Source organism: Cryptomeria japonica, chromosome 9 (genome assembly GCF_030272615.1).
Source record: "Cryptomeria japonica chromosome 9, Sugi_1.0, whole genome shotgun sequence".
NCBI classification, from domain to species: domain Eukaryota; kingdom Viridiplantae; phylum Streptophyta; class Pinopsida; order Cupressales; family Cupressaceae; genus Cryptomeria; species Cryptomeria japonica.
The window spans coordinates 328,092,827-328,120,127 of NC_081413.1; the positions used below are offsets into that span (position 1 = coordinate 328,092,827).

Sequence of the window (27,301 nt, forward strand, 5' to 3'; positions counted from 1 at the left end):
GTACTAAAAGGATTCTCTTCTTATAGTATATGAGCCCATCTATCACTGCATACCTATCATCTTACATCTTCTCATTCAAGACATCTGAAGCAAATGAATTCTTAACATATTCAGAAATAATGCTATCCTTCCAATCTTCTAAAATAGTAGACAATGAACATAGAATTGGTTTCCTAGAAAGTGCATCTGCAACCACATTTGCCTTGCCTTTCATGTACTCTATTTAAAAATTGTAAGATTGCAGCTTGCTTACCCTTTTTTATCGGCGATCATTTAGGTTCTTTTGATTCATAAAGAACCTCAAATAATTATGATCTGTCTTCACCATAAACTTGCTACAAACAAGATAGTCTTAACTTTTCTAGAGCATGCATAATGGCTATCTTTGTCATAAATAGAATATCCCTTCTCCAAATTACATAATTTTCTACTCTCATAGGCTATTGGATGGACCCTTTGAGTTAGGACAGCCCTTATGCTTTTTCCAGATGCATCACATTCAACCACAAATGGTAAAGAAAATTCAGGAATTGCAAGCACTGGGCATGAGCTCATTGCCTCTTTGAATTTGTCAATGTTTTTTGAGCTTCCTCTAACCATACAAAGGCTCCTTTCTTAGTCAAATCAGTCAATGGAACAGCAAGTTGAGATAAACCTTTTACAAACCTTCTGTAATACCAACAAAGCCCAAGAAATCCTTTCAACTGTGTTAGATTGTTTGGTGGGGCCAATCTAAAATTTCCTGTATCTTTTGTTGATCTACTTGAACACCCTTGGAACTTATGACATGTCCTGAGTACAAAATTTCAGTCAACCCAAACTCACATTTGGACAACTTAGAATAGAAAGACTGTTGCTCCAAAATTCTCAAAACAATGTCAAAATGTTCCAAATGTTCCTTCCATGTTTTAGTGTAAATTAAGATATCATCAAAGAATACCAAAACAAACTTTCTGAGCTGTTCATTGAATACATGGTTCATGCATGATTGAAAGGTTGCTAGTGCATTGGTGAGCCCAAAATGTTTGACCAAGAATTCAAAATGCCTATAGTGACATCAAAAAGCTGTCTTCTTCACATCTTTGTCTCATATGAATTTGGTGATATTCCGATCTCAAATCAATCTTGGAAAAGTAAACTGCTCCATGCAACTCATCAAGGAATTCATCAATTCTTGGAATAGGATATCTATTCTTGATGGTCTTCTTATTCAATGCCTTGTAATCTATGCACATCCTCAAAGTGCCATCCTTCTTCTTAACAAGAACCACTGATGATCAAAAGGACTAGAACTTGGTTTAATAAACCCCATATCTAAGAGTTCCTTAATAGTCTTCTCAATCTCTTCCTTGTATGCCCATGGATGTCCATATGGTGTAGTGATAACAGGTTTGGCATCTTGTTCTAACTCTATAACATGCTGGAATCCTGTATCGGGGGGTAATATTGGAGGTATATCATTGAAAACTAGACTATGCTTATCTAGAATTTTTTGAATTTCAAAATGAAATTTACCTTTCCCATTTGAAGAGCTTGAAGGATGAATTAAACATGTGGCTGCCCAAGCAACTTGACCCCTTTAGAAAGTCCTCTCCATCCTCTTGGCTGTTACCACTCTAGGAGCTCCATTCAAGATCCCTCTGAGAACAACTTCTTTCCTATCTGATTTAAATCTCAACTCCACGGATTGATAGTTCTGTGTGAACTGCCCTTACAAATGTAGCCATTGAACACCCAAAACCATATAAGTTTCTCCAATCCCAATCACATAAAGCTGAAGTATTCTTCTTCATCTCTTAACTCAAATCTATCAAGAATCCTCTTCCTAAATTCATCAAAACTATATATTTGATCATGGCCTTGAGTGGTATGACCATGAAACCACCATTCATATGCTTCCCCTTCGAGATGCAAAGAGGCAAATTGAATTGCATCTCTCTCCATCATAGGGTTGAGCATAAAATAAGTTTCCATCTTTTGTAGCCATGCTCTAGCTAAGATCTTGTCAATCTCATCAAAACAAGCAATTACAAGTTTTCCCAACTTATGCTTCAGATCCTTGCGTTTATATATCCCTTTCTTTTGCGGTTCACTCTTCCTTGCAAACTCAATGTATTTTGCATATGATATCTCTGATTTGATATCCTTTGGTAAAGATAGGTACTGTGCATGCCATCTTCGAATAGTTTTAGGATTGAAGGCACTAGTATTCACAAGTTCATTCCTATCTTGTTCACTTTCTGGCAAGAATATGTTCCATGAAACCTTTGAAGGAACATTATTGGCTGCTTCATTATTTCCACCATTGTTTGATGAAGCCTCACTCCTTTGATCATTGTGGTTTGAATTTCCACATGACATTTTATCTACCAAGGCTTTCAATACATCTCTTGTCTCCAATAGAGTTGTAGGTATATCCCTTAAACCTCTTCTAACCTCATGGATTTTTTAATTGTTCTTTGAAATCTTTCTTCTTCTTCCTACATCTTCCCTTCTTTTGGATATGAAGTTTCTTTAGCCACTTTCCTTTGCTCTCTTTTTTGGTATCTGTTGTGTCTTGCATACACTCCCCGTCTCCAACAGGGAACTCCTTCCCTTGGTTTGCCTCGTCGAGGTCCTGAAATAAATTTTGTTAGTTTGGCAGAGACAAAGAGAGAGAGGGAGAGAGCTTGATTCTAAAGCATGACAAGAATTAGATCAAAGCGTGCCCGTAGATATGATCTTGGGGTTTGGATGCCACCATAGGGAAAGAGCCTTCAGAGCACCAAGGTAGTAACTAGGTCATTGCCTTGGGGCGTTTTGAGGAAACATCTGAAGCATGACCTTCAATTTGGTAAAAAGAAGCAGAATGACAAAATTGTTTATTGCCAAAATGTTTGAATGGCCTAAAGAAACCCCGATTTTTGTCTAGAGGCATTTTAAGAGGCCAAGTTTTTTTAAACGTAAGCAAAATCGGCTTCTCTTGACTTAAAAACATCGAAAGTGACTTCAAAACTTGGTGTTTGTTGCAACAAAGGAACTAAGTGTCTTGTCGCCAAAGCCGATAAAACAACGAAAGTAGTGTTAAGTCACTTGAATTTAAAAGGTGCAAAAAGAAGATTCGATGTTTGGCAAAAGTAAAGTGAAATAAACGTTTTATTTCGACGTTTGTTTTCATTGATAAATATATCGAAAAAGGTCCCGAACAATGTTTTAAAGCTCTTTGGGGCAGGCACATCAACTTAAAACCTTACGTTTTTTTTTGACTGTCAATGCCCTTGCCAAACCTGATAAAAACATTGAATTTGGTGTTAAGTCATTTTAAAAAGTTAGAAGGGCAATCCAAGTTCGGGGTTTTAAGGCGTGAGATATACATTTTGCTTGTTATTGCCCTTGCTAAAGCCATGACAAACATCAAAGTCGCATTTTAAAATAAGGAAAGGTCAAAATTTCAAGAAGCTGAAGTGTTGTTTTTGACTTTGTCCAAGACGAAAAATAACCCGAGTTTATTTTAAAAAATAGCAAAGCACCTAAAAAAAAAAAAACGCTAAGTGAAGATTGGTCTTATTAGCAAGGAAAGCATTGTAGAGTATTTTGTTTTCGACCCCTCCTAAAGCCGAGATAAACCCAAAGGAGCCCCATATTAAAGCATTTTAAAACAACTTTCAAAGTATGAATTGAATATTGGCGTTTTTAGTCAAAGTTGTATGTTTCACCCTTGTTTTTGCCGAGGTGAATACTGAGTTTATAGTTTTAAAGACGTTTTAAAGCAAAGTAAAGTGTTTTTGCCTTCACCTTTATAGATGTCGATGGAAACACTGAAGAAACATCAAAGGGCATTTTAAAACTTGTGAAAAGTTGGAAGTCTCCTTTACCAAAGTTGGCTTGTGCAAGCCTTAAGCTTTCATCGTGGCCTTTAAAGGTAGATTCCCCATTCAAAACGCATAAGACTACAAAATCATGCCTTAAACCGTTGCAAAATGAAAACAAGGAAGAGGCTTTCAAAACGTAGAGGGCATTCAAAGATAAATCACTTGCAAGGTGCATGCACAATGAGCAGATCGCACCCCCCTTTTGGCAGGAATCATGGAAGGTCAAAACATTCAAAGAGGGAAGGAATCAGCACAAGCAGAAACATAAACGTTTTCAAAATCAGCAAGCAAGGTACACATATTCCTTCTAGGCATGCTTTTCCTGTTGAATTAGCAAGGCAAGTAGAAAGTTGTGTTTAAATTGATAACTAAATCGTGCTATCAAACCCTAGGTTTAAATAAACCCTAGGTGTTGGTGTTGGAAATAAGCCACACCCGGACCGACGATGGACTGGTCCAAGAGGGGCCAGTAGCTCAGTGGTAGAGCACTCCAACAGCATATGGAAGGTCCTAGGTTCGAGTCCTAGCTGGTCCATGTCTCAACACATATTTTAGAAATCTTCATTCAAAATCAACCCAAGATAGACCCTAGGTTACACAAACAAATCACCCAAGCTGAAAACTTAACTTTAAAATACCTTGCCGACACAAAACTTGGGATTTGCAACACAAAGATGAAATAAGGCTTGTTTCCAACAAACCTGCTAACTCCAAAAATTTCCTTGGATTTCTTCAAATTTGGTCTTAAATGATATAATGCACATCAAACTCTATTTTCAGAAATTTTGCTTAAGTCCTAGAGTGTACATAGAAACTAAAAACCATTGCATGTCAATTTAATTCTCAAATCTGCTTTTATGCTGTTATACAATTTAAATTCGGATTGTTTTCATCATTATGCAGACGTTTACATGCTAACGTCATCTTTGGCAAAGCTAACTCCTGTTTTATTCATTGAAAAATCCATGTAATTTGCGTCTTGGTCCACAGGGTAGATGCCTCCTAAGGTGGTTGACTCTTTCAGGGAAACCGAAGCACCAGGTACATCTCAAACATCTAAAGCCAAGAATCCCTTCAAGTTGGACAAAATGAAGCACGAGTACTAAGGAGCATCGCAGGACTCAAAGGTTCTGAGTAGGTGGGAAAATGTCGAGGATACAGACTTCGGACACATCGACATCTTGCAATTCGAGGATAGGATCTATGGCACAAATTCAACTGGAGAGCCCAAAGGATGGTGTAGAGTGGGATAGCACAAGCTGTTGGTTTTCCGCAGGCTATCCGAAACTACAAATTGATTGTGGAGTGCGCCAAGCACTATAAACTAGCAGAAAGGGTGGTGCTCGTTAATGAAATGGTGATAGCCGATTTCACTCCTGAGGCCCTCACAAAGGTCTTTGGCATTCCTGTTCATGAGGATGTGATAGTCGTGCAAATGGATGAAGCCCAAGCAATATATGACCAAAACCCGACTAAATGCAAAAATAAAATGAATGCCAATTGTTTCAGGGAGAAGAGGCCCCATAGCTCCAAGATACTTAAAAAGACCTACAGGAGTGAGTTCAACAAAGAGTATGGGGATATGGTCACCCATCTTAGTCACATCATGGGATTACCCCACTTGAACTTGTTCGAGGAGTGGATGTTCTACAATGCAGAGGAGGTTTTTGGGGGCAATATTCAATTAGATTGGTCTCAAATGATTAGTGACAACATCCATGAGCAGCTGGTGTTACTGTCAAAGAAGAGGATGTTCACCTTTTCCTCTTATGTGGTGTATATGCTAGCCCAACATTCCAGACTTATGGGACTGATCCGCCTTGGCGAGATCGGAAATGGGGAGAGGCAGATAAAGGGTCACGGATGCTACTCTCAGCTTCACAATCACAACATAGGCCAAAGGGAGAGAAACAATGTAGCATATGCAGTAGGCCAATATGAGAGGGTGAACGATGCTTTCACCATGCAAATGGTCAAGATAATGCAAGAGGGACTGTAGCAAAGGCTGTCCAAACAAGCAATTGTTCTGGTGAAGCAATACGGGGCATGGTTCATACAATTTCCCAGATTCTTTTGAGAATTTCTGGATTTGAAGGCTCACGTACAGACTCCCTAAGTACCCCATAGATAAACTAATACTCCTGGAGATGGCTAGACAGGCAAATGCAACAAGGAGAATCCTTAGAGAAAATGTCATAGGAGTGTCGTTTCCAATGGCCATTGGGGACAATGATGTATATCCGAAAGCTGCTGCCCAGGCAGAACAGTCAATAGAGGAGTTGGCATCAAATGGCTTACAAGAGCACCCTAGTAGGAAATATTTGATCCTTCAGGGTCGGGACGAAAGGCTTATGACAGGCACTACAGGCATAAGGTGAACATAAAAGATTATTGGGCTAGCTGCAGTGATGACTTCGAGGTCCGAAAAAGGGAGTGTTCCAAACTAAGCCCGTGCCAAATCAGGATCTTTGAATATGCCCGAGTTCTCGACAAGATAGATGATGACAGGGATTGCTTACAACACCATGCCTATGACTTTGTCGAGGATGGCCCACCGGCCTTGATTAATTGGTCTCAAGATCCTATCACTAGCTTGGAGGTGATAATGGGGGAACCCAAGAGATTCATTGACGCTTGGATACAACAACGTACCAAAGAGCTAACACGTGAGGGTGTGAAACTCACCTATAATCTAATGGGAGGTCTTGAGTCTCGGTCCTCAAAAAGTGAAGAAGCACCTACTGCGGCGCAAGAAGATGAAGAAAACAAAGACAGTGAAGTAGAGCCTTAGAAGAAAAGAAAGAAGAAAAAGGCTAGTAAAGAGCTGAAAGTATCCAGGAAGTTTAAGAGGAAAGAAGAGTTTGTCGCCTGAGGCCCCCACTTGCAAGAAATTGAAGATAAGGCGACCATCTACTACAACCACCTCACGAGAGGACTTTGTTGTTGCAGGAGATGCAATTGACATAGAACGCTAGCCCACTCCTCCCATGCTTTAAGCAGAGTCAATCTTTGTTGAGACAACCGACTTAGAAGAGTTGAATCTCTAGCAGCAAGAAATACAGATTATTGATCTAGAGGATTCTGCAAATCAAATTGAGGAAGGAGAAATCCCGCCTGTAGGGTCGGATGACAAAGAGGACACAGACAGAGGTGGAGAGCAGCAATACACTAAGAGACATCAACAACTACTAAGTGAAGTCAGGGAAACCTCAATTGGAGGAAAGGAGCAACATGTTGATGAGAACCGACCTCTATCTATAGGTGGGCAAGAGGGTGAATATTGGGTCAATCGCGGCTTTTGGAGAGCAAGGGAAGGAAATTGTGGTCACTTCCAGCTAGTCTGCACCTCCTGTATGGTTGCAAACCCGGATAGAAAAGAAAACAGTAGTGAGGCCACCCTCAAGTCTTGAGGACTTTTTTGCTTGAGTAGGACAACCTCAAGTCAAGGAGAAGAAGAAGCTGAGGACCTACTCAAGGATAACTAGGGATGCTCAACAAAATTGGGTTGTACATATTGCTGTTCCACCATCAGACAAATCAACCGAGGATGTAACCCTTGTTGATTACCACATTTTATCAATAGAGATGGGAAGAGCAACCAAAGAACAAGAAGGTGAGGAATTCCAAGACTCCTTCGAGGCAATATTTAGAAGATTGAAGAAAGAAACAGAGGAGAAAGAGATGTATAAAGCCTAGGTTGAATAGGTTGAGAAGTACATTGATCACTTGTTCAGACCATTGCAGCAAGTCGAAGAGTCTTATGTCCCTCCTGTGGCACTGACATAGAAGACAACAACTAAGTTCGAATAGATAAGGACCATTGCTAGAGCAACACATAAATGGTTCGAAGATATAACTAAGAAAGGAAACTGGGTGCTCAAGGAAATAATTTCCCTGCAACGTGAGATGGACCGAGATCTGCAATCAATGGAGACCATCAAAAATAGCCTGGAGGAATTGAAAAAAGTGGTTGATAATCCAATTCCCCTCATGAATGCCTTATTGTGAACTTTCCTTGAGATCCCCACGAGCCAACAGATTATTGAACCACATGAATTCAGCACCATCGAGGATTGGCATCGGGCCCTGAGATTGAAGGGTGACATATTGGACATCATTGATGGAGGATGGGAGGCTTGTGAAGATGTCGTGGCATTCGTCAGAGATAGTTGTTCCCCGCTTCTAGATTATGATCGGGGATAAAAATCCCAAGATGGAAATTGGCATGCTGATGCTTCTCTGGAAAAGCCAGTTGAAGAATGATGGGACCCCGTATACCAAAGGTGACATGGTGATTGCTAGTAGGTTGTGTGTTGTGATGTGCTCGTACGAAGCCGACAAGGCTGAGTGGAAGTAACACTTGAAAAAGGTGGAGATTCATGTTATGGATACCAGTTGTCGAATGGACAACACGTCCATGCCTCTCAGACAAGAGATAAGGTTTGTCCTGGTAAAGTTTCAAGAATATGTGCGGGTAGAGCGGGCAGCAAGTAGGGATATTTGGAAAAGGTATTTAGATGGTGAAAAGGATTTCTTTATGTAAAAATGAAATATCTATTTTGGGCTAAAATAAAAGATAAAACACAATGCCCAAAGTTAGTTATTTCCTCAACAAGAAAAAGTATCGTTTTCTGTCTTGAGCTCCACGTAGTTTACTTTTTGAAGGGACTTAATGGTTGGTAGTTGTAAAATTAGTTGGGATGTGAAATACATCCTTTCCTAGGTATGGGGGGCATGTTTTATAGATGAATCTGGTCCTTTAAATGGATTAAATCCCAACCATTCATCTAGTTTTTGAAAATCTATAAAAGGGAGCTTGCTCTCTCCCATGTTTTGCAAGAAGATTATGAATTGTTGCTGAAATTCTGCCAAAATTAATACAGAAACTGTTTGAAAAATAGTCTATGTATGAATTTCATGTGAGTGCATGGTTCTCCTTCTTCCCATTTATTTATTTCTGTTTATGCATTTTAATATGGGATGGTTTCTTTGAGTTGGTATATGATAGAGTTTTCTGTTCATACCTTTGGGAGTTAGCTGAGTGTTATATCCTATGTATGGTTAGACTGAACATATATAAATCTTAGTTTGATTGCTGAATGTTGTCTTGAAATGTTATGTATATTTTGAGTTCAATGTATGCATTTAGCAATTTGAAAATCTGTGTTAATCCCTTGAAGATTGCACCGGCCTTTGCTTAGTTGTGTCAAATACTGGCAAAGCAAGGCTTGGTTTTTGAAGTAAGTCTACTAACTTGAAAGTTGTTCTATCTAGGATAGATTAATCTCTCTTCCCCTTCCTTTTGCTGTTTATTTTTAAAATTTTGTTACAAAATATCTAGGACAACATCATGAATATTGAATTTCTGATGAATGTAAGGCTTGTGAAGTCTTAAAGTTGCCTGTAGAACCTGTTTTAAAAGTTTATCCTCATAGCAGGTGTAAGTGCCCTTGTGTTTACCAGTGAAACACATCCTTGCTGAGTTATCCTTAGCCAGTCAAGACCTGACAACATGAGCCTTGAGGTTATCTCTCATGATCAGCCTCAATAGCACTAGGGATTTCCTTATCCAAGAGAGAATAGGATACACTCGACATTCTATTCTGTGTTGACCGAAAGCAACAACTTTTCATTTTCGCCATCAACAAAATTGGCGCTAGAAGGAGGGCCCTACAAGTTGGATAGGATTAGTTCCTTCTCTCCGGAGAGGCTAGAAAGAGTCCTAAGGTCAACTCCCAGACAACAAAACCTTATTGGGTTATAGTTTTGTAGGTGTAAGCGGTATAATAGAGTTGCAAACCCCAGTGAACTAGGTCCCTCAAACCAGCAACCCACAGTTGAACTAAATATTGCCTAGACAACACTAGTTCCACCGGTTCAACCATGGCACAAAATCAAAACCCACCTGCTTCGAATGGTGCAACCTGGCTGGTTGACAACCAGTCTCCTCTGATTTTTACCGATTATCATGACAGGCCAAAAAATCCTGATAAGTTCTGCTCGAAGTTTCAAGTTAATGACCCAAATCGAACAACCGAGGAGCATGTCAAAATTTTGGAGGACGCATTGTGTAACAGACAGATTGAGTACGTAGACGTAGCGTGTAGGCTCTTTCCCTATTCTTTGGGGGAAGAAGCATTTAACTGGTTCATCCATTTGCCAACTCCATCCATTGACTCTTGGGAGCTGCTGAAAACATCTTTCATAGGCAAGTATGGTATTCCCATTACACTCTCAGAGTTGTATATACAGTTCATAGAGGTGAAAAGACAAGCATGAGTCGATCAACTCTTTTAATAACAAATTTCATAAGGCCTACAATAGATTGCATGACCCATATGTGATTAGTGACGCTTTGGCTAGGGAAATATACTACTCAACTCTAGACTATCTCATAGCCATGTTTGTCAGACAGTCTCATCCTGGCCCAGCTAACTTAACAGAAGCATATGCCAAGGCTGTTGAGATAAGTAAAGGCATAGGCCAAAATGTAGTGGGACCCTTGCTTCACATGGGACCGCCTGCAATGCCTAATGAGATCTATGGGATAGGCTATGCTTTGGCGCATAATACGCCTGTAATGAACCACATTCCTCAACAAGCGTACCACCTCCCAACTCCTGCCAACAAATTGGTGCTCCACCTTGGAGGACCCTTATCTCAAGCACCTCCTAGCTAGCCTGTGTATTTGCAAAACACAGAGCCATCCGCTAGAAGGCAGGAGGAGAAAGATGAAATCAAAGAGTTGACAGATCAAATGAAGAAGCTCTTAGCTGAAGTAACGTACCTGCATAACTAGAATAATCAGCTGTAGAACTCCCAGAGGAATCAGCATCAAAACCACTATCAGAATTACCAGAGGCAAAACATAATGTGGAATACTTGCCCCAACAATGGTGGAGTTCCAACGCCGCTTGACAACCTGCTAGCTGTTGAAAATAGACTAGCTGATAAGGTATTTCTGGCAGAGGCTGCTTTGTCTAATTAGTGCATGCTGCATAGCACAAATCAGCACTCAGAGTTGCAGTGCAATGAATTCCAAGTAGCAGCCAACATATTTCAGTGAGAGGTTTAGAACACCGATGCCCAATCAACACCTCTTCCCACAGGATATGAGATTGTTGCCGCTCCTAGATATGACACAGCTATGGTCCTAGAAAGTTTTATTCCTCCCTTCTTTTTCCCAAATTAGGAGGAGAATGAAGGTAGCTGATGCAGACCAGCCTATGGATGTAAATGCATTCTAGTAGTATCAATGTGCAAATTGGGGATACTACAACAATAACAACAACAACAATGGTCTGTGTACCACGTCCACCCCTCCAAAGGACCTTCAAGTTTCCCTTGATTAACACCTTGGGATACCCTAAGGTACCACAACAGTATGTAAATCAAGGCTCAACCCCTAAAGAAATGGCTGCTCCTAAAGCAATTGCTGCCCCAAACCAAGCAACATCCACCAGGCCAACACAAGTAGAACAAATCACTGATAAATCAAAGATAAATAAACTGAGCCAGCTGGTGGTGGAAGAATTTAGAAAGATCAAGGTCAACATGTCTTTGGCTGAATTGATGAGGGTCACTGAGGTTCGAGAGGGAGTATTAAGCAGCCTCAAGGAAGCCCCCAAGGTCCAAGAAAAGAAGAAGGATGAACACCCATCTCAGAAGGTTCCAATTGACGAGCTTGTAAGGAATAATAATGAGATGAGGGACAAAGGAAAGGCTCAGGATAAAGGAGCATCAGAAAGCGATGTGACACAAGTGGAGTCCACAGTCAATGTATTTATGGAGAAGCTAGAGCCACCTTTCTTTTTGTTGACACTGAGAATAGTTGACAAGAATCTACTTAACTATTTGATAGATTCAAGAGCCTCAACCAATGTCATGCCATTGTCCATATGTACTGCTCAAACAAATAGGAAAGTGACACAACTGGATAAGACTAAAGTGATTGTGGTGGGGGAATTGAATAACATTCATACGCAGCTAGCAGCAGATCCACACATGCAAATGTACATTGACATCCAAGTGGTGGACATTCCGGGTGCATATGGCATGTTGCTGAGCAGGGGTTGGACTCGGGTTCTTAATGGATGGCTGCATTCAAGTTTTACCCACATGTGGCTGCCTTGGCCTTGGAGAGGAGTATCGAACCTGATCAGAATTGAGTCAGAACTGAGACTCAAGCTAATGATCACATAATACAATTAGACAAATGAGACTTCATTCTTAGAGTCTGATTTGGGGACCTACAAGCCTAATATGGGCCCAATGAACGAAGTCTTGTTGGTTCAATTTTTAGAACCAGTTGCCAATTTGGAGGGATTTTTAGAAAGCACCAAAGTGTGCAAAGAGGAGGATGACGACTTGTCATCCAAAGAAGAAAATGGGCTGTTTAATAGCTTCAAAAATTTTGTTTGCAAGTGTGCAGAGCAGGGATAGTAGCTTAGATGTAATGACCCTATCGAAGACCTGCTACTGTCTAATTGTTGTAGAGTCCATAATGTTGCACATTCCGAATTAACATGCTTGCTATGGAAGACAACATTAGATCAAGTTCAGAAGAGGCACCCGAATACATCGAGGTCCCTCATACGCCAAAGAGCACTTGTTGGTCCGCTAGCATTTCAAGGGAAAGAAGTTCTCCAGTCTAAAAGCATAGAAGGTCAGAAGCTTGAGACTCAGCCTCATGCGTTTGAAAACCAGAATCAGGATTGTACCCTGAGATTCGATGGCTCTAAATCGAAAAGAGGAGCTAGGGCTGGATTGGAGTAGATAAGCCCGAATGTTGAAACCTATTTGACTGCCCATAGGCTGCAATTTCATTTCACAAATAATGTAGCATAGTACGAATCTCTTGTCCATGGTTTGCTGTTGGCCATTCAGAAGCGAGCTCGAGTGTTGCACTGCTTTGGAGATTCAGAGGTAGTAGTCAAGCAGATTAGAAAATAGTACACATGCCACGACAAAAGACTGAATTGCTACTATAACTGGGTATGGGACTTGACTGAAAGTTTTGATGCTTTCAATATCAAGACTATATACAGATCTCAGAATTAGGCAGCTGATTCCATAGCCCAAGTTGCAAGTTCGTTGGAGCCATTAGCAATGTAGTGCTTGAAAGATTTATTGTTGAGTTCACATTGTCTGTTCTTGATAACATCACAAACTTTCAAGTATTTTAAGATGTTAAACACATTTTGGATTTTATCACTAGTTCAGATGTGTTTGCTGCACAAATTATTGATGAAGAAGAACTAGAATAGGCTAAGATTGATATCGAAGGTATTCTCAATTTGAAGACGAACACTATTCCCAGAGGGATGGTGCAGTTGGAAAGAATATTTGACTAGGATCAGCTAAAGTCCCACGAGGGCGGTGAATCTGAAGGAGGCATGTGCAACAAGGTCAATCTAGGCACCAAGGAGAATGAGAAGAATGTCTTGATAGGGAAAGTATGCACAGTGCAAGAAAAAGATAGAATTCTCAGGGATATGAGAGAGTTCTTGGATGTGATAGCATGGGAGTGCAAGGATTTAAAAACCTATGACACCTCAATTATCACTCATGCTATACTGCTCAAGTGCCAAGCCATTTAGGCAGAGGCGGAGACCAGTCAACGCTTTACTGGAGCCATTGATTTATCGAGAAGTAAAGAAGCTGCTAGATGCCTGCATTACATTTCTTGTCAGACACTCCACATGGGTTGCCAACCTTGTCTCGGTGCAGAAAAAGATGGTGAGATTAGGCTGTGAGTGGATTTTCGTAATTTGAACAAAGCTTCAAAAAAAGATAACTATCCTTTGCCTTCGGTGGATTAGGTACCGCAGATTGTTAATGGGTCCCAGCTGATGTCCTTCCTTGATGGATACTCCGGGTACAACCAAGTGATGGCTGAGTATGAGGATAGATTGAAAACAACTTTCACTACCCAGTGGGGAGTGTTCGCATATAAAAGGATGCCCTTCGAGTTAATTAATGTAGGTGCCACATTTCAGCGTGCCATGGACATCGCCTTCAAGGACTTGGTAGGCAAATGCATAATCATTTACATGGATGAGTTGACAGTGTTTTCCAAGAAAAGGGAAGACCATGTGAGTGATTTGAGAAAAGTATTTCAATGTTGTCGACAATTCGCGGTTTTTCTAAACCCAAAGAAATGCATGTTTGGGATAATCGAAGGAAAACTGCTAAGGCATGTGATCTCAGTGAAGGGTATTTCAATTGACTCCGATAGAATTGAAGCTATTCTGAAGATTGATCTTCTAGCCAGCAAGGAGCTGAAGTCATATTTTGGGAAGATTAATTTTGTTAGGAAATTTATCATAGGGTTTGCAAAGATAGTTAGACCCTTGAATGATATGCTTAAAAAGGATGCTAAGATTGAGTGGACCTCACTGGCCAAGAAAGCCTTTGAAGAAATCAAACAAGCCATTGTCCAAGCTCTAGTTTTGATGAGTCCTGATTATTTAAAGCCATTTTATGTGTACTCATTCGTATTTGAGCATACCTGTGCAGCCATCTTAACTCAAAGAAAAGGTGAAGAAGGGGAGCACCCCATCGCATTCATGAGTACCCCACTGAAAGATGCTGTGTTAAGGTAGCCCAATGTAGAAAAGAAGGCGTATGTGCTAGTCAAGGCCATCAAGAAATTCCGACACTACATATTGCAAAGTAAGGTGCATGCCATAGTCCCGGATGCAGCCGTCAAAACGCTGCTAGTACAGAATGAGCTTGGTGAACGAAGGGGCAAGTGGGTAGCCATCATTCAAGAATATGATATTGAGATCGGCAATATTTGGAGGTCTGAAAAAATAGTATTTGTGGCGTGTAGTGTGGGTGAAGAGGTTATAGGAGTTTGGAGGTATTTGGTGGTGATTAGAGAGAGTTTGGAGGTGTTATTTCAAAAAAAATCAGGGGTGGTCATTACACTCTCCCTATCAATTCTCTCCTCATAAATGGAAAGCAGGGCATTCATTTCTCACCCCACTTCTTCCAGCACTTGAGGACACAACTTTACATCCTGGTCAACAATCCAAGCAAGGGGGAATTTCAATGTATTGATTACTCTTATATTAAATTTGCAAAAATTGTAGGTCAACATGCCCTTGGTCTTGTTTGGCATGCCATGCTTCCATGAAGGATCTTTCCTGCTACTACTTTCCTCTACCACCGCCTATGCCAATTTTGTAGATTGAAAAAAATAGAAAATCTCAGCAGGTTTTTGAATATGTAAAAATGATATAAAAAAAATGAAAGGAAAAAACACAAGAAAAATAAAACAAAATGAAGCACTAGCATGGAGGGTTGGGAGCTCAAACAAAAAAATTGGGCAGCACAACAGCAGGGTTTTCAGTATTTGATTTGAAATTTCAAAAAAAAAATGGAAAAAAAGCCTTTTCCAAATGTACTAAAATTTCTATTCAATCTTCAAATTTGACTTCCAATCACTTATCAATCACTCCTTTTTGCTTGATTTTCATGTGTCAAAGATCCAATGACAGAATAAACAATAAAAATCATGTTTTAATACCCCTGTTTTCACTTTTGGGCACAGCCAAATCCAAGGTCAAGACTCATGAGTTTGAGCCCTTGACTTGCTGAGTTTTGGTGGCAAAAAGTTGTGAATACTTGCCTATACTTGACACACCAGGCTTAAGTGCGTTATCAGTTTTCCTTCAGGACACAAGTTGATGCAAGTCTACATGAGTGTAAATAAGTTTTCCAACCATGGACTTTTCTTCTTTTTTGCTACATGTGTTGCTTCAGACATATGACTTCACTAACTTCTTGCCTTGGTCTTCATCTACTTCTTGTTTCCCTTGGGGGTTTTGTCCTTGATTGGTGTTTGACAGCTACAAAAAACCTTCTATCTGCTATGATTCTTTCACGCCTCACAATGGTATTAAACCGAAAATTCCACGCCTCATACCTTTGTAAGCTATAATACCTCCCAAACAATTGATTGAATTCTTCCAATACTTTGCCTTCGGTCTATAATAGTGCCCCCAAGACTATCTGAAAATCTTCTACAAACTCCACAAGTCAAACTTTGGCCATACTTGCAATCTTCATTCGAACCTGCAATCCTTTATGCTCAAGATGAGACTCTGAATGAATCTCACTGCATCAACCAAGGAGGATTTGTCACCAACATGGCTAATCTTATCGAAAGGGTTTCTGTCCTCGAGAAGGTTGAGATGAACCAAGTTCAATCCCACACAAGCACAAGGGTTTCACCAGAGGAAAATTGAATAATTTGCATAATGCAAATGAGCTCCCTGAATCAGCTTTTCTAATCTTTGTGGGAACTATCCAAAAAACACAATATAAAATCACTTTATAATTTAAATAAGCCTTATATCTTTGAAAAGTGATTTATTTCATTATTTTAATATTCTTGGCACTTAATCATTTTATCAGGTGTCCAACAGTTAAAACCCTTTATCCCCTTTCCAATGAGCTATAACACTAAGGTGCTTTTTAAATAATGTTAATAAAATTAATCAAACTTAATAAAATAATAATATTAAAGCCAATAATACACCTGAGTTACAGAAACTGTTGAAAAGCATCGGAATTGAAAAATAACTGCACTAGAATGATGCTGATGATGAATAATGAAAATCGGATCTGATTGAGTGACTTACTATAAATAGACGCTCTCTCCAAGAATCTTGGAGAACACACCAAAAGACGGATTTCACTTTGTAAAGTGGCATAGTAGTCCCTAAGATCAGCTGAACTCATTGCCAACATCAAACATCCTCTCATACAAGGTTGACAGTCATCGAGACAGCAGAAGCTAACTACAATGTTGAAGCGACTGAAAATGGGTTTACATGCTCTTGTGGTTTTAGTGATCTAGCTTTAGTTGTAATAACTTTTTCAGCACCTAGGGTTCCTATTCACCCTAGCACTTTTTGACTGTAATTTATGCAATTTCTTCCATTCTTTCTCATCACAAGTTTTGATGTTACCCCAATTGCTGAACTTGTTATGTTATCCCTTGTACTCATTTCCACTGATAGGCTGAGGTATTATTTGAGCATAATCAATGTTGTGTTAGCAGTGGTCTATTTCTGCTCTTTCTTTTGTTCTAGTCATTTGCTTTTACTGCAGCATTCCATGACATCTGTATTTCTTTGAGTTTCTACATTGTTTGGGACAAAAATACTATGGTGAAGTCTTGTTCATTTGTGGGAGTTCAATAAGTGTCACTTATTCTTATATATATATTTTTTATGGATTCAACTAATACTTTTAAATAAAAATAATTGGATTCTTTGCTGGCAACTCATGAAATGTTTCTCTTGGAAGTAGTGGAGTACAGAACACAAAGGGTGCAGCCAAAAGCTTCCCTAAGCATGATACCAGGCGTGTTTCTGAGCATAAGGTATGGACTTAAATTCAGAATCTTGAGTTTAATAGTATAGGTGAAATTTATGCATGAATCATGAGTGAAACTACAAATCTATTTGGATCTTCTTGATTAAGACTTGGGTATATAAATTGTATGGATATTGGGATATTAACAGTTAAATATAATTGTTTTCAATGATTTGTAGTTGAAGTTTTGACTTGGCATCCTTTCTAGATTTAATAAAGGAGGGTCAAATTGTCCAAGCTCACATGTATTAGGGTCATTTGTTAAATGCAGATCTTTCCAATTGCATTTATTAGATCTGAAATGTTGAAAGGTCGTTGTAGTCACCAAAATTCAAATTATTTAAGGCTGTTATGTGGACAGATTGACCCAGTCAGAATTTTTGTTAAATTTATTTATTTCATGAATTGTTGGAATTTGAATAAAAATGTGGTGATTTCATTTTTAGTCAAAAGGATGTCATTACAATATTACATCCGTCATCACAAGTTCTTAGAGGATTTACTTCTTTCCTTGATACTGGGAAAAAGACTCTTTATTACAGGGAGACAAAAGCTACGGAGAAACAAAACATCGACAATAGAGGTGCTAGATCCATGAAATGATTGACCTAATGAAGATATTCAATTATATTCTTTGGAGAGTTGTGAATAATTCATGGGGGAGGTATGAGTTTTAAATTTCTCCTTTGTTTGAAGAGGCATGCAGACCACAAAAATTAATACTTATTCACGTATAATGCTCAATTCTGGTGAAGAACTATTGATTGACTTCTGAGGTTTTCATTCTTCTGTTGGTTAGTAATAAAGGTTTATCTTTTCAACTGCAATAGAGGATTGGATGCAGGGTCTGTTTGGATCCAGCGTCTTGAAGGAGAGATGTAAGCTAAGAAGATAACCTTCCACACCTTTCCCAAAATCTGTCAGCATTTGAAAGGCACCTGTTTGCTCATAATAAGGCAACCGGACATCATTTTCTGCTAATTTGCTGATAGCCCACTTAAGATTTGTATCTGGGCTTGTAGCCAAGTTTTCCCACTTACTCAGGGGGCATTCAATACTTAGAAAGATGTCCACATTTTATTGAATAGAGGCAAAAGCTTCTAGAATGGTGGGATGATAGTAAAGTGTTATAGCAAAACTGGTAGCTACTTGTACCAAATACAAGTCAGCATGATCCCCCCTAGACAAAAGAATGTCTTTTCCAAATGGTACTTTCCTCAAAGTTTAGATATTTTGGTCATTTTTTTTTTTGATTTCAACCAAATATAGAATGAAATGAACCATTGATATTTGCTACAACTGGTTAGACTGTTCCCACTAGGACCACAGAGTGCTGGTTTTATGACGGTATCTACCACTGATATGAACAGCTGTAAGTATCTCTGCAGAGGATGAAAATACTGTCGGTAATTCCTGTTGAAACTTCCACTTCATTTCTGTTGTCAACAAGGATTATCTAAATTCTCTGATCCAAATAAATTTTTCTGAATTCTCAGCACATGTATACAATTGTTAATGAGTGCATTCTTTATCATGAGATTTTAGGGATGCAATTTGAATAGCTTCCTTATTCCATCAACCTGTTTGTCAATAAGCTCACTCTAACAAACTAGGTGCCTTGGGTTTTGAGATGTTCAGCTCTCTAACACCCCATATGCCCTCATTTCCAGTCTCCTCCAAACATAAACTATAAAATGCATGTCTTATCATGAGCATTTCACATCATTTCTATTGAAACTTTCATATCATACTGTCAGCAAGGACTCTCTAAATTCTCTGATCCAAATATTTTGTTTTGTGAATTCCGAGTCCATGTATACAGTTGTGAATGAGTGGATTCATTATTGTGAGAATGTATTGATAAAATTTCTATAGCTTCCTTATTCCATCGAGTAAACAACGAGGAACCTGTTTGTTAATAAGCTCACTCTAACAAACTACATGCCATGGGTTTTGGGATGTTCAACTTTCTAACACCATGTATGTCCTTATTTCTAATCTCCTCCCAGCATAAACTATACAATGCATGTCCTATCATGAGCATTTTTCATGCTATTCAGAAGAAATGTACCCATTGGATCCTATGTTATGGTGCATGGATATATAAGTTTTAGTTTTTAAGTGTAACATATACATCATAATTTAGGCTAGCAAACTTGTTTGTTTTCTTTTAACTCATGTCAAGTCTTTTAATGGTTATGTACAAAGTTTATCATAACATACAACTTACAAAGAATACGATTCTTCACAACACCGTGAAAATGGTGAGGCATATGCTATATAGTTCATGTAGTTTTGGAAGGAGAACATAAATAAAGACGTATGGGGTTTTAGAGAATGAAATATCTCAAATTCTGTGGTACATATATTTTTTTAGACTGAACTCCTAAACAAACAGATTTCTCATTGTACTCTTGACTGAACAAAGATGCCATTGAAATTCCTTATCACAAACTTCTTGCATTGGTGAATGCACTCATTAACAATAAATATACATGTATGAGGATTTGGGCAGGAAACATGTTTCTTGGAGCTTTGGTTTTTAACATTGAAAGAATATAAAATTGATTTACATCTCTAAAATAATTGATGAAGCAGAGAAAACACAATTTGCATACAGGAAGATGATCTTGTAGAATTTTGATTTTTGGTCTGCTCAAGAGACAACAAGATACAATGATGTCCCTTATTTGGACAAAGTGAAAAAGTTAGTAAAGGAATGTTTAAGTAGGGATTTCTTGTGGTTATTATTTATTGAATATTAAAAATTATTGTATAGGATTTGTAACCAATTCTATCTTGTAAGTAGTGTTGACGTGTTTTTATGACAGCGTTGAACATAGAATAAAGTTGCCTAACGGTCACTTCATTCTCTCTTGATCAAAGTGCGATTATGTGCTAAGATTGCAGGAAGATCAAACAATCGACTCCAAGGTTCCTATATGCGACGGACATGACTCAGTCGGCTGATGTGAAATGCTGGTAATCCAAGGGGACTTACGTTCAAATCATTCTTTCACCTCATTGCTATGGCTGGAACTTCATCATTGGATATGGCGATTTTGTGATGCTTCGGATGAACTAAACTGAAAATAAAGGGGAAAGGGTTAGAAGGATCTAAATCTACTCCTAAGGGCAGTGATATCAATAGATAATGCTTTAGTGGACAAATTCCAAATAAACCAAGCTCTGCTTCACCAAGTTTAACCACAACTCCGCAAGAACCAGTGCAATCTTCTGAGGATGTTGAAGGATTTTCACATTGAGAATGTGCATGTGAATACCCAACACGACGCAATCCAAATGACTATTCACAATCGAACTTAGCACACATTTGGTGGCTTAGGCTAATTTATATTGCAACTTATAATCAACAAGATGCAAAAAGTATGAACCATGGAAATTCATCAAACACCATTACATTTTCAATTGATATCAAAGCACTATATTGCTACTCTAAGTGAGGAAGGTGAAACCATGCAAGTCTTGAAAAATAACTTAAGTGGACACCATTAGAGAACAATGTTTCACTGTTATTATCTCAAAAACTTATCGCAACAATTTCATACAGATCTCCCTCCCTTTTACAAATGAGGGGGGTCACCCCTTTATATAGGCTTCAAGCCTTGGCTACATGCAAAACCCTAATTAGGGTTTCTCCTTAAAAGATTCCCCACACATGATGCAACAAGGTGGGAATCAACAATAAATGCCCATTATGCTGTTGTGTCCCCTCCTTGATCGTTATATATATATATCTATATAAAATAATAATTATTAATTAATATAATAATTACTAACAAACTATTTATTATTTATTAATTTATTATTTACTATTATTTATTACTTACATAAAACATAATTTGTTAATAATCTTAAATTAATATAATATTATTATAAATTAATAATATTATTTATTAGCAATCAGCCTAGTATATTATAGACTCGAATATTTCTGAGTATAGAATACATACACATCTTGATGCAGGTATATTCTACAGCTCAAGTAGTTATTAAGAATCAAAGTGTATGAGGGAAAATCATGAAGGTCTTAATAAAAAAAAGATGATTTCCCTCGTTGGCATTAAGAGATATTATCAGATTAAGGAAGTATGCCAAAGAGATTAATTTTAAATAACAGCGATGATATTGTAAAGCCTATGCATATATCAAAAGCAATGACTTGATTACAAGGTAGCGTAACTACCATTAACGTATAACGATTGCATCAGTATAACATACAACATTGAGTATATTGGAGAATGACAAGACAACAATGGTATACCATAATTAATATTCTAAGCAATTGATTAAGATAGCAACCTCATACAATGTTTCTGTTGGTAAAAAGATATGATCAGATTACAGATTGAAAGATCAAGCAATCTAAAGGTGCCTTGGCTTGGATGTTTAAGTCATTAATAAGAACGATTTAGTTAGATTCTAAAGAATGATTCATTAGGGGATAGTGCGAGTAAGTGACACAAGCACCAAACAGTGATTCATTAAAAGATGGCAACGATTCATTATTTTCAATGCCATGATTCATTAAGCAAAACAATAATACAACAGCGATTATAGAAAGGTACGAACATTAACCAAATAGCGATTCATTCACGAAGAGCTGTGATCTGATTAGAAGTTAAGGAGTGTGATTAGTTCTAAAAGACAATTATAAATTTTTTTTTTGCAAACTGCAATCAAGACAAGGATTTGTCCATTCTCAAGGAAGGGTTGCATCCATTCAATCCCACAAGATATTTAATGAGGAACGAACTCATTCCAAGGAATCATCGAATGGGAGTTTTTCTTTGTTTATTTGTATCCTATTTGATCTGCTCTCTCGAGAATTATTGCAATCGGCATAACAGGTTGCATACTTTAAAGTTTACATCCAGAATAGCACCGATCAGAATAGATCAGAACTGTATAAAGCTACAGGTGGTAGCATCCTTGACCTTGATGGTATGCATGGGAATATATTGTACTATATGAAGTATGGTAATAATTCTATGCAGAATTTAATATTAATAGAAATATTAACATAGAGTGCAATATGTATTTAATAAGGATACCAAGTATCATGACAGTGGCAGACCAGATCTGACATGCATCAGATCTGTCTGCCATTACCAGCCAGTAAACATATTACTACTAGGATTGTTTTAAGTTGGTAGTAGTATTAGTAAATTATATAGAAGGATATCAGCTAATACATAAATAATTGGTTATATTACTTTATTTATTTATTTATGTAGATATTCAAATCAGAGTAAGGAATAATATAAGGATTGTAAATATAGATATTGATAATAATAAATATTAATATAATAATTATAATTAATATAATACCTTTAGAAATTAGTAATAATTCATATAATTAGTAATTAATAAATACGTAAAGGATTTATAAATGGATCAGAATAAGATTAATTATTTAGTATGGTAAGATAGCAAGTACTTGATAGACTAAAGAAAGGATAGAACATCCCAGATTTGATTCATGTTTAAGATAGTCTTGACTCTTAATCAAGTTAGTTTAAGTCATAAGTACTTTGAAAATAGATTAATTATGGTTAAAGTTGACCAAACCCTAGTAGGGGACATTATATATGCCCATATAAAATTAATTCCATCCCATTATAATTGGTATCCAAAATGCATTAAATGCACCGCTCTTCGCTAAATTCGCCTAACATGCACTAAATATTCATCCATGCAAAAATCACCCCATCATGTCATAAATGCACCATCATCTCCACATGTGACGACTGCATGCAAAAAGAATCTGCCATAATGTTTTAAATGTGATGGTTGCATGCAAGAAGATGCTCCATTGACTCAACATACCTTGACTCGGTTGCCACTAGGCGAGAAACCCTTGGAGAGAGAAAACTTTACCCGGGAAGAATTTTCTTGAAGTTTTGAATTTTCCTTGCCTCGGAGAAGATTTTTCATCAATTTTGCACATTTCCTATTTTTTTAGGAACTTTCCAATATTAGGGTTCCAGGGTCCAAGAGAGAGAAAATTCTCTCACGAATCCAAATCTGAATTTTTTTTGAAATTTGAATGAGTTTTGATGCCTGAAAAATGGATTTTAAAATTTTTTTTCCTCCAATTCATCCTTGACCTTTGATTTTCATGCCTTAGAATTCATTTCTCAAACTTGGGCGCTAACTCCTCCACTTGGGTGCTAAAATGCTTATGAGGAGGAATTTTGGGGGTGGAAGAAAAATCCTCCACCACCCCATTCTAGTGCCCTACCTTTGACTTGGGCGCCAAAATACTATGCTGATGGAATTTTTAACTTTGCCAACTTTCCTTGGCATCCTCATTCTAGCGCCCAACTCCATACTAGAGCACCAAATCCATCATGCCAGGGAATTTTGAATTTTCTCGACTATACTTGCATTCTTCTTCCTTGGCAAGGATTCTTACTTGATTTTTCATCCATAGTCAATTTTCGACCATTTCCTAGATCAGGATGCCATATCTGGAATTGAAGAGATTTTCTTACTAGACTTAGAAGATTTTCATGCTTTCCACTTCTAGAATGGATGTCCATACTTAAATCTTTTTTTGATCCATTAGCTTGCTTTTTGACTTTTTCGGATTTAGGAGTGGTCAGGAATGCTCAGTCTTCAGTGTCTACCTGTGAAGACCCTGCCACAAATAGGCTTTCCAAAAACAGAAAGTGTTTCAAAATGTTAGAGTTAGGGCAAAACAAGATGCAAAGACACTAAAAATAGAAACTTACTAAAAATAGAAATTACTAAAAATAGTAAGTTTGATTTTTGGCAAAATTAGACCAATCTGGGAGGCAGTGAAATCCCTAAAAAATGGGAACTTTTCAAAAATAGAAAGATGCTCAGAGTTCACTCAAATTTCACTGGCGGGTTCCTTAAAGGGTCCTGATTCCAATGCAACGTTTAGTTTCTTCCAAAACCCTAAAAGAAAGGCCTCAAATCTAAGTGTGAAGGAAGAACCCTAAAATGGACCTAATGAGTTCCAGACATAGCCAAATTTACTCAAACGACTTGCAGACTTGATCAAATTGACCCCCAAACACTTGCAAACCAGGGAGAGTGAAGAGACTGCCACGAAAAGACCCAACAAACCAAAAGATCGAGAGGGCCTAAAAAGTAGGGGGTCCCCATTTGCTGTGGGGCGATGTGTGAAAACGTCACAAGCAGTAGTTACAGGATGTAGTAAATGCTTTTTAAGATTTGCTATGTATATCATGAATATTTTATGGTCTAATAATGATTAGTGGACAAAACTTCAGACATTGTTTGCTGTAACTTGTTAAAAACTTTGAGTTCCAGTTAGAAGAAATACATCACACGTTTTGATTATTGTGTCACTTATTGCTTTGTTCCCAATATGGTTCTTTCTCATTACTTAGCTTAGTTGGCTATACTAGTCTTTTGCATATTTTGCTTGCAATCCATTGCCTAAACTAAGCTAGTTTCTTGTTATTTAAACATTTGATATTGCATGTTTTTTTTTGATTGGCAATAGATAGTTTTATATTAATAGTAAAATAGTTCATACATCTACTCATCTTGAATAACCAAAATGAGGGATTAACCCCTAACACTGTCACAAACCTTGCCACATATGCCATCTGGTACCTCATAACTACCCACCTATAGAGAATATCCTGCTACAGTTCGCTATCCCACCACCCAAAATTTGGCTTTCATCCATTTTTACAAACTACAACTTTAAATGTTCCAATTCTACATAAATTTTTAAACGAAATATAGCAAAAAACTATAGATACTCTAGATTTTCATTTTCTTTTTACCCAGGCCATTGACCCAGTAGTCCTAAGAAAATTCAGTCTTCTTTCCCTCGTCCTTCTGCTTCTTCACCGGCACCATTCACATCTCCACCTCCTCACGAATGTAGTCTTTTAGGGTCGCCCAACCCACCCACGACTCCTCTGTTCTGGCTTCTCGATCTGCACCATCATTCCAGAGAACGGAAGGTCTGACCTCTGTGTCGTTCCCCTTGTTAAGGAAATTGGATCAGAAGATACTAATATATAAATATATTATGTATAGTTGATATTCGCTGATCAATGCAATTGCCGTTGTTATTGATTGATTGACCAACGAAGATCAACTATATATAAGTTGAATCGATGTAAATGTCAACAGTCACGTCTTTTGAATACCGACTATTTCCTAACAAACGACATAATAATAATATAGTCGCTGTTTTATAACTTGTCGGCATTAACCTGTCGGCATTAACTAATTGTAATAGGACTGTCACGATAGTTATCGTGACTGTTATACATGAACAGTCACGATAATATCGTGACTGTTTATGTATAACAATCACGATAGTATCGTGATACATAGTTAACTTATGAATTGTAGATTATACCATTCGATTAATATTTAGTGTTTTATATATATATATATATATATATATAACATAATTAATGATTGATATATTATATTAGTATATATATATATATAATAGTTTTACGTCATTTTCGTAAACACGAACGAACATATTTTAACACTCCCTCTTGAGAGAGAGTTTACCAAGTTTGTAGAATTTTCACATCAAAATATATGACTCAATTCAAAATGTCATATCATGATAATTTATCACTTATAACAATATACATATTTGAGATGTCCGGACCAATCCGGCTCAACCCCTTTCGGGAGTCTATCTTAAATAATTGTTAAACAAGTGATGATTTTGGTAACAAGATGTCCGGACCAATCTGGCTCAACCCCTTTCGGGAGTCTATCTTGAGACCTGGTTTCTATTGTCAGGATCGTCACCCTGAAATAGAAACGATAAACAGAAGATCGTCATCTTCGCACAAGTTTGAAATATTTCAAAAATTATATATATATATTTATGAATGAAATGTACATTAATAGTTCATATTTTGATCAAACCAATTTTGTTCCTGAAGAATTCTATCTTCACCCTTGCAAGGGATTTAGTGAAGATATCAGCATTTTGTTCCTCAGTGCTGATGTAGACTAGTTTAATAATTTTTCTGTCTACCATATCTCTCACATAGTGATATGGAATCTCTATGTGCTTTGACCGATTGTGAAAAACAGGATTTACAGAGAGCTTGATGCAACTCTGATTATCACAATGAATAATGGTAGGTAATAGAGGTTTACCAAATAAGTCAAAAAGTAATTTTCTTAACCATACTGCTTCTCTAGCTCCCATAGATGCAGCCATGTATTCTGCCTCTGTCGAACTCTGAGCTACAGCTGATTGCTTCCGACTAAACCAAGATATTACTGCGGAACCCAAACTGAAACAAACTCCTGTGGTACTCTTCCGATCAATGGTACTTCCTGCCCAATCTGAGTCTGAATAACCTTGAAGTTGAATTTCAGTCTTGTCATATTTTAGTCCAAGATCTCTTGTTCCTTTTAAATATCTCAAGATGTGTTTAGCTGCCACTAGATGAATCTGTTTTGGTTCACACATGAAGTGACTTAGTACATTTGTGGCATAGCAAATGTCAGGACGTGTATTCACCAGATACATGAGGGATCCAATTATCTGTCTGAAGAGTGTCACATCTGCAGGTTCTGAGTTTTCTGCTTCATCCTTTAATTTCTGAAGATTTGTCTCCATAGGAGTAGCAAGAGGTTTACAATCTACCATACCAAATCTGTTCAGAATATCAGAAATATATTTCTTTTGACTGAGGAGAATATGATCTTTGTTTTGAATAATTTCAAGACCTAGAAAGTAGTGTAGTAGGCCCATATCCTTCATATCAAATTCAGCTACTAGGTCCTTTTTACATTTATCTATTAGATTGTCTTCTCCTGTAATGAGTAAGTCATCAACATAGAGAACAAGGATTATCATGTCTCCTTTTTCAATTTTGAAGTATATATTAGGATCTGCAATATTTTTAGAGTACCCCAATTTGCTCAAATATTGATCTATTCTTTCATACCATGCTCTGCGAGCTTGTTTGAGTCCATAGAGTGCTTTCTTTAACTTGCATACGAATTCATTTTTGTCATGAGTGAGAAATCCTTCTGGTTGT

At 37.7% G+C, this 27,301-nt stretch overlaps 1 protein-coding gene across 2 annotated transcripts in view; it reads left to right on the forward strand.

Annotated features, from left to right (window-relative positions):
* Positions 1-27,301, forward strand: part of LOC131029739 (cleavage stimulation factor subunit 50) — a 190,871-nt gene that overhangs the window by 13,978 nt on the left and 149,592 nt on the right. Inside the window, exon 4 of one of the 2 annotated variants that reach the window (XM_057960378.2) lies at positions 17,172-17,247. In XM_057960378.2, the coding sequence (XP_057816361.1) occupies positions 17,172-17,247 (76 nt within the window). The remainder of the gene's footprint in view (positions 1-17,171; positions 17,248-27,301) is intronic. The other variant, XM_057960379.2, reaches the window with a different exon arrangement.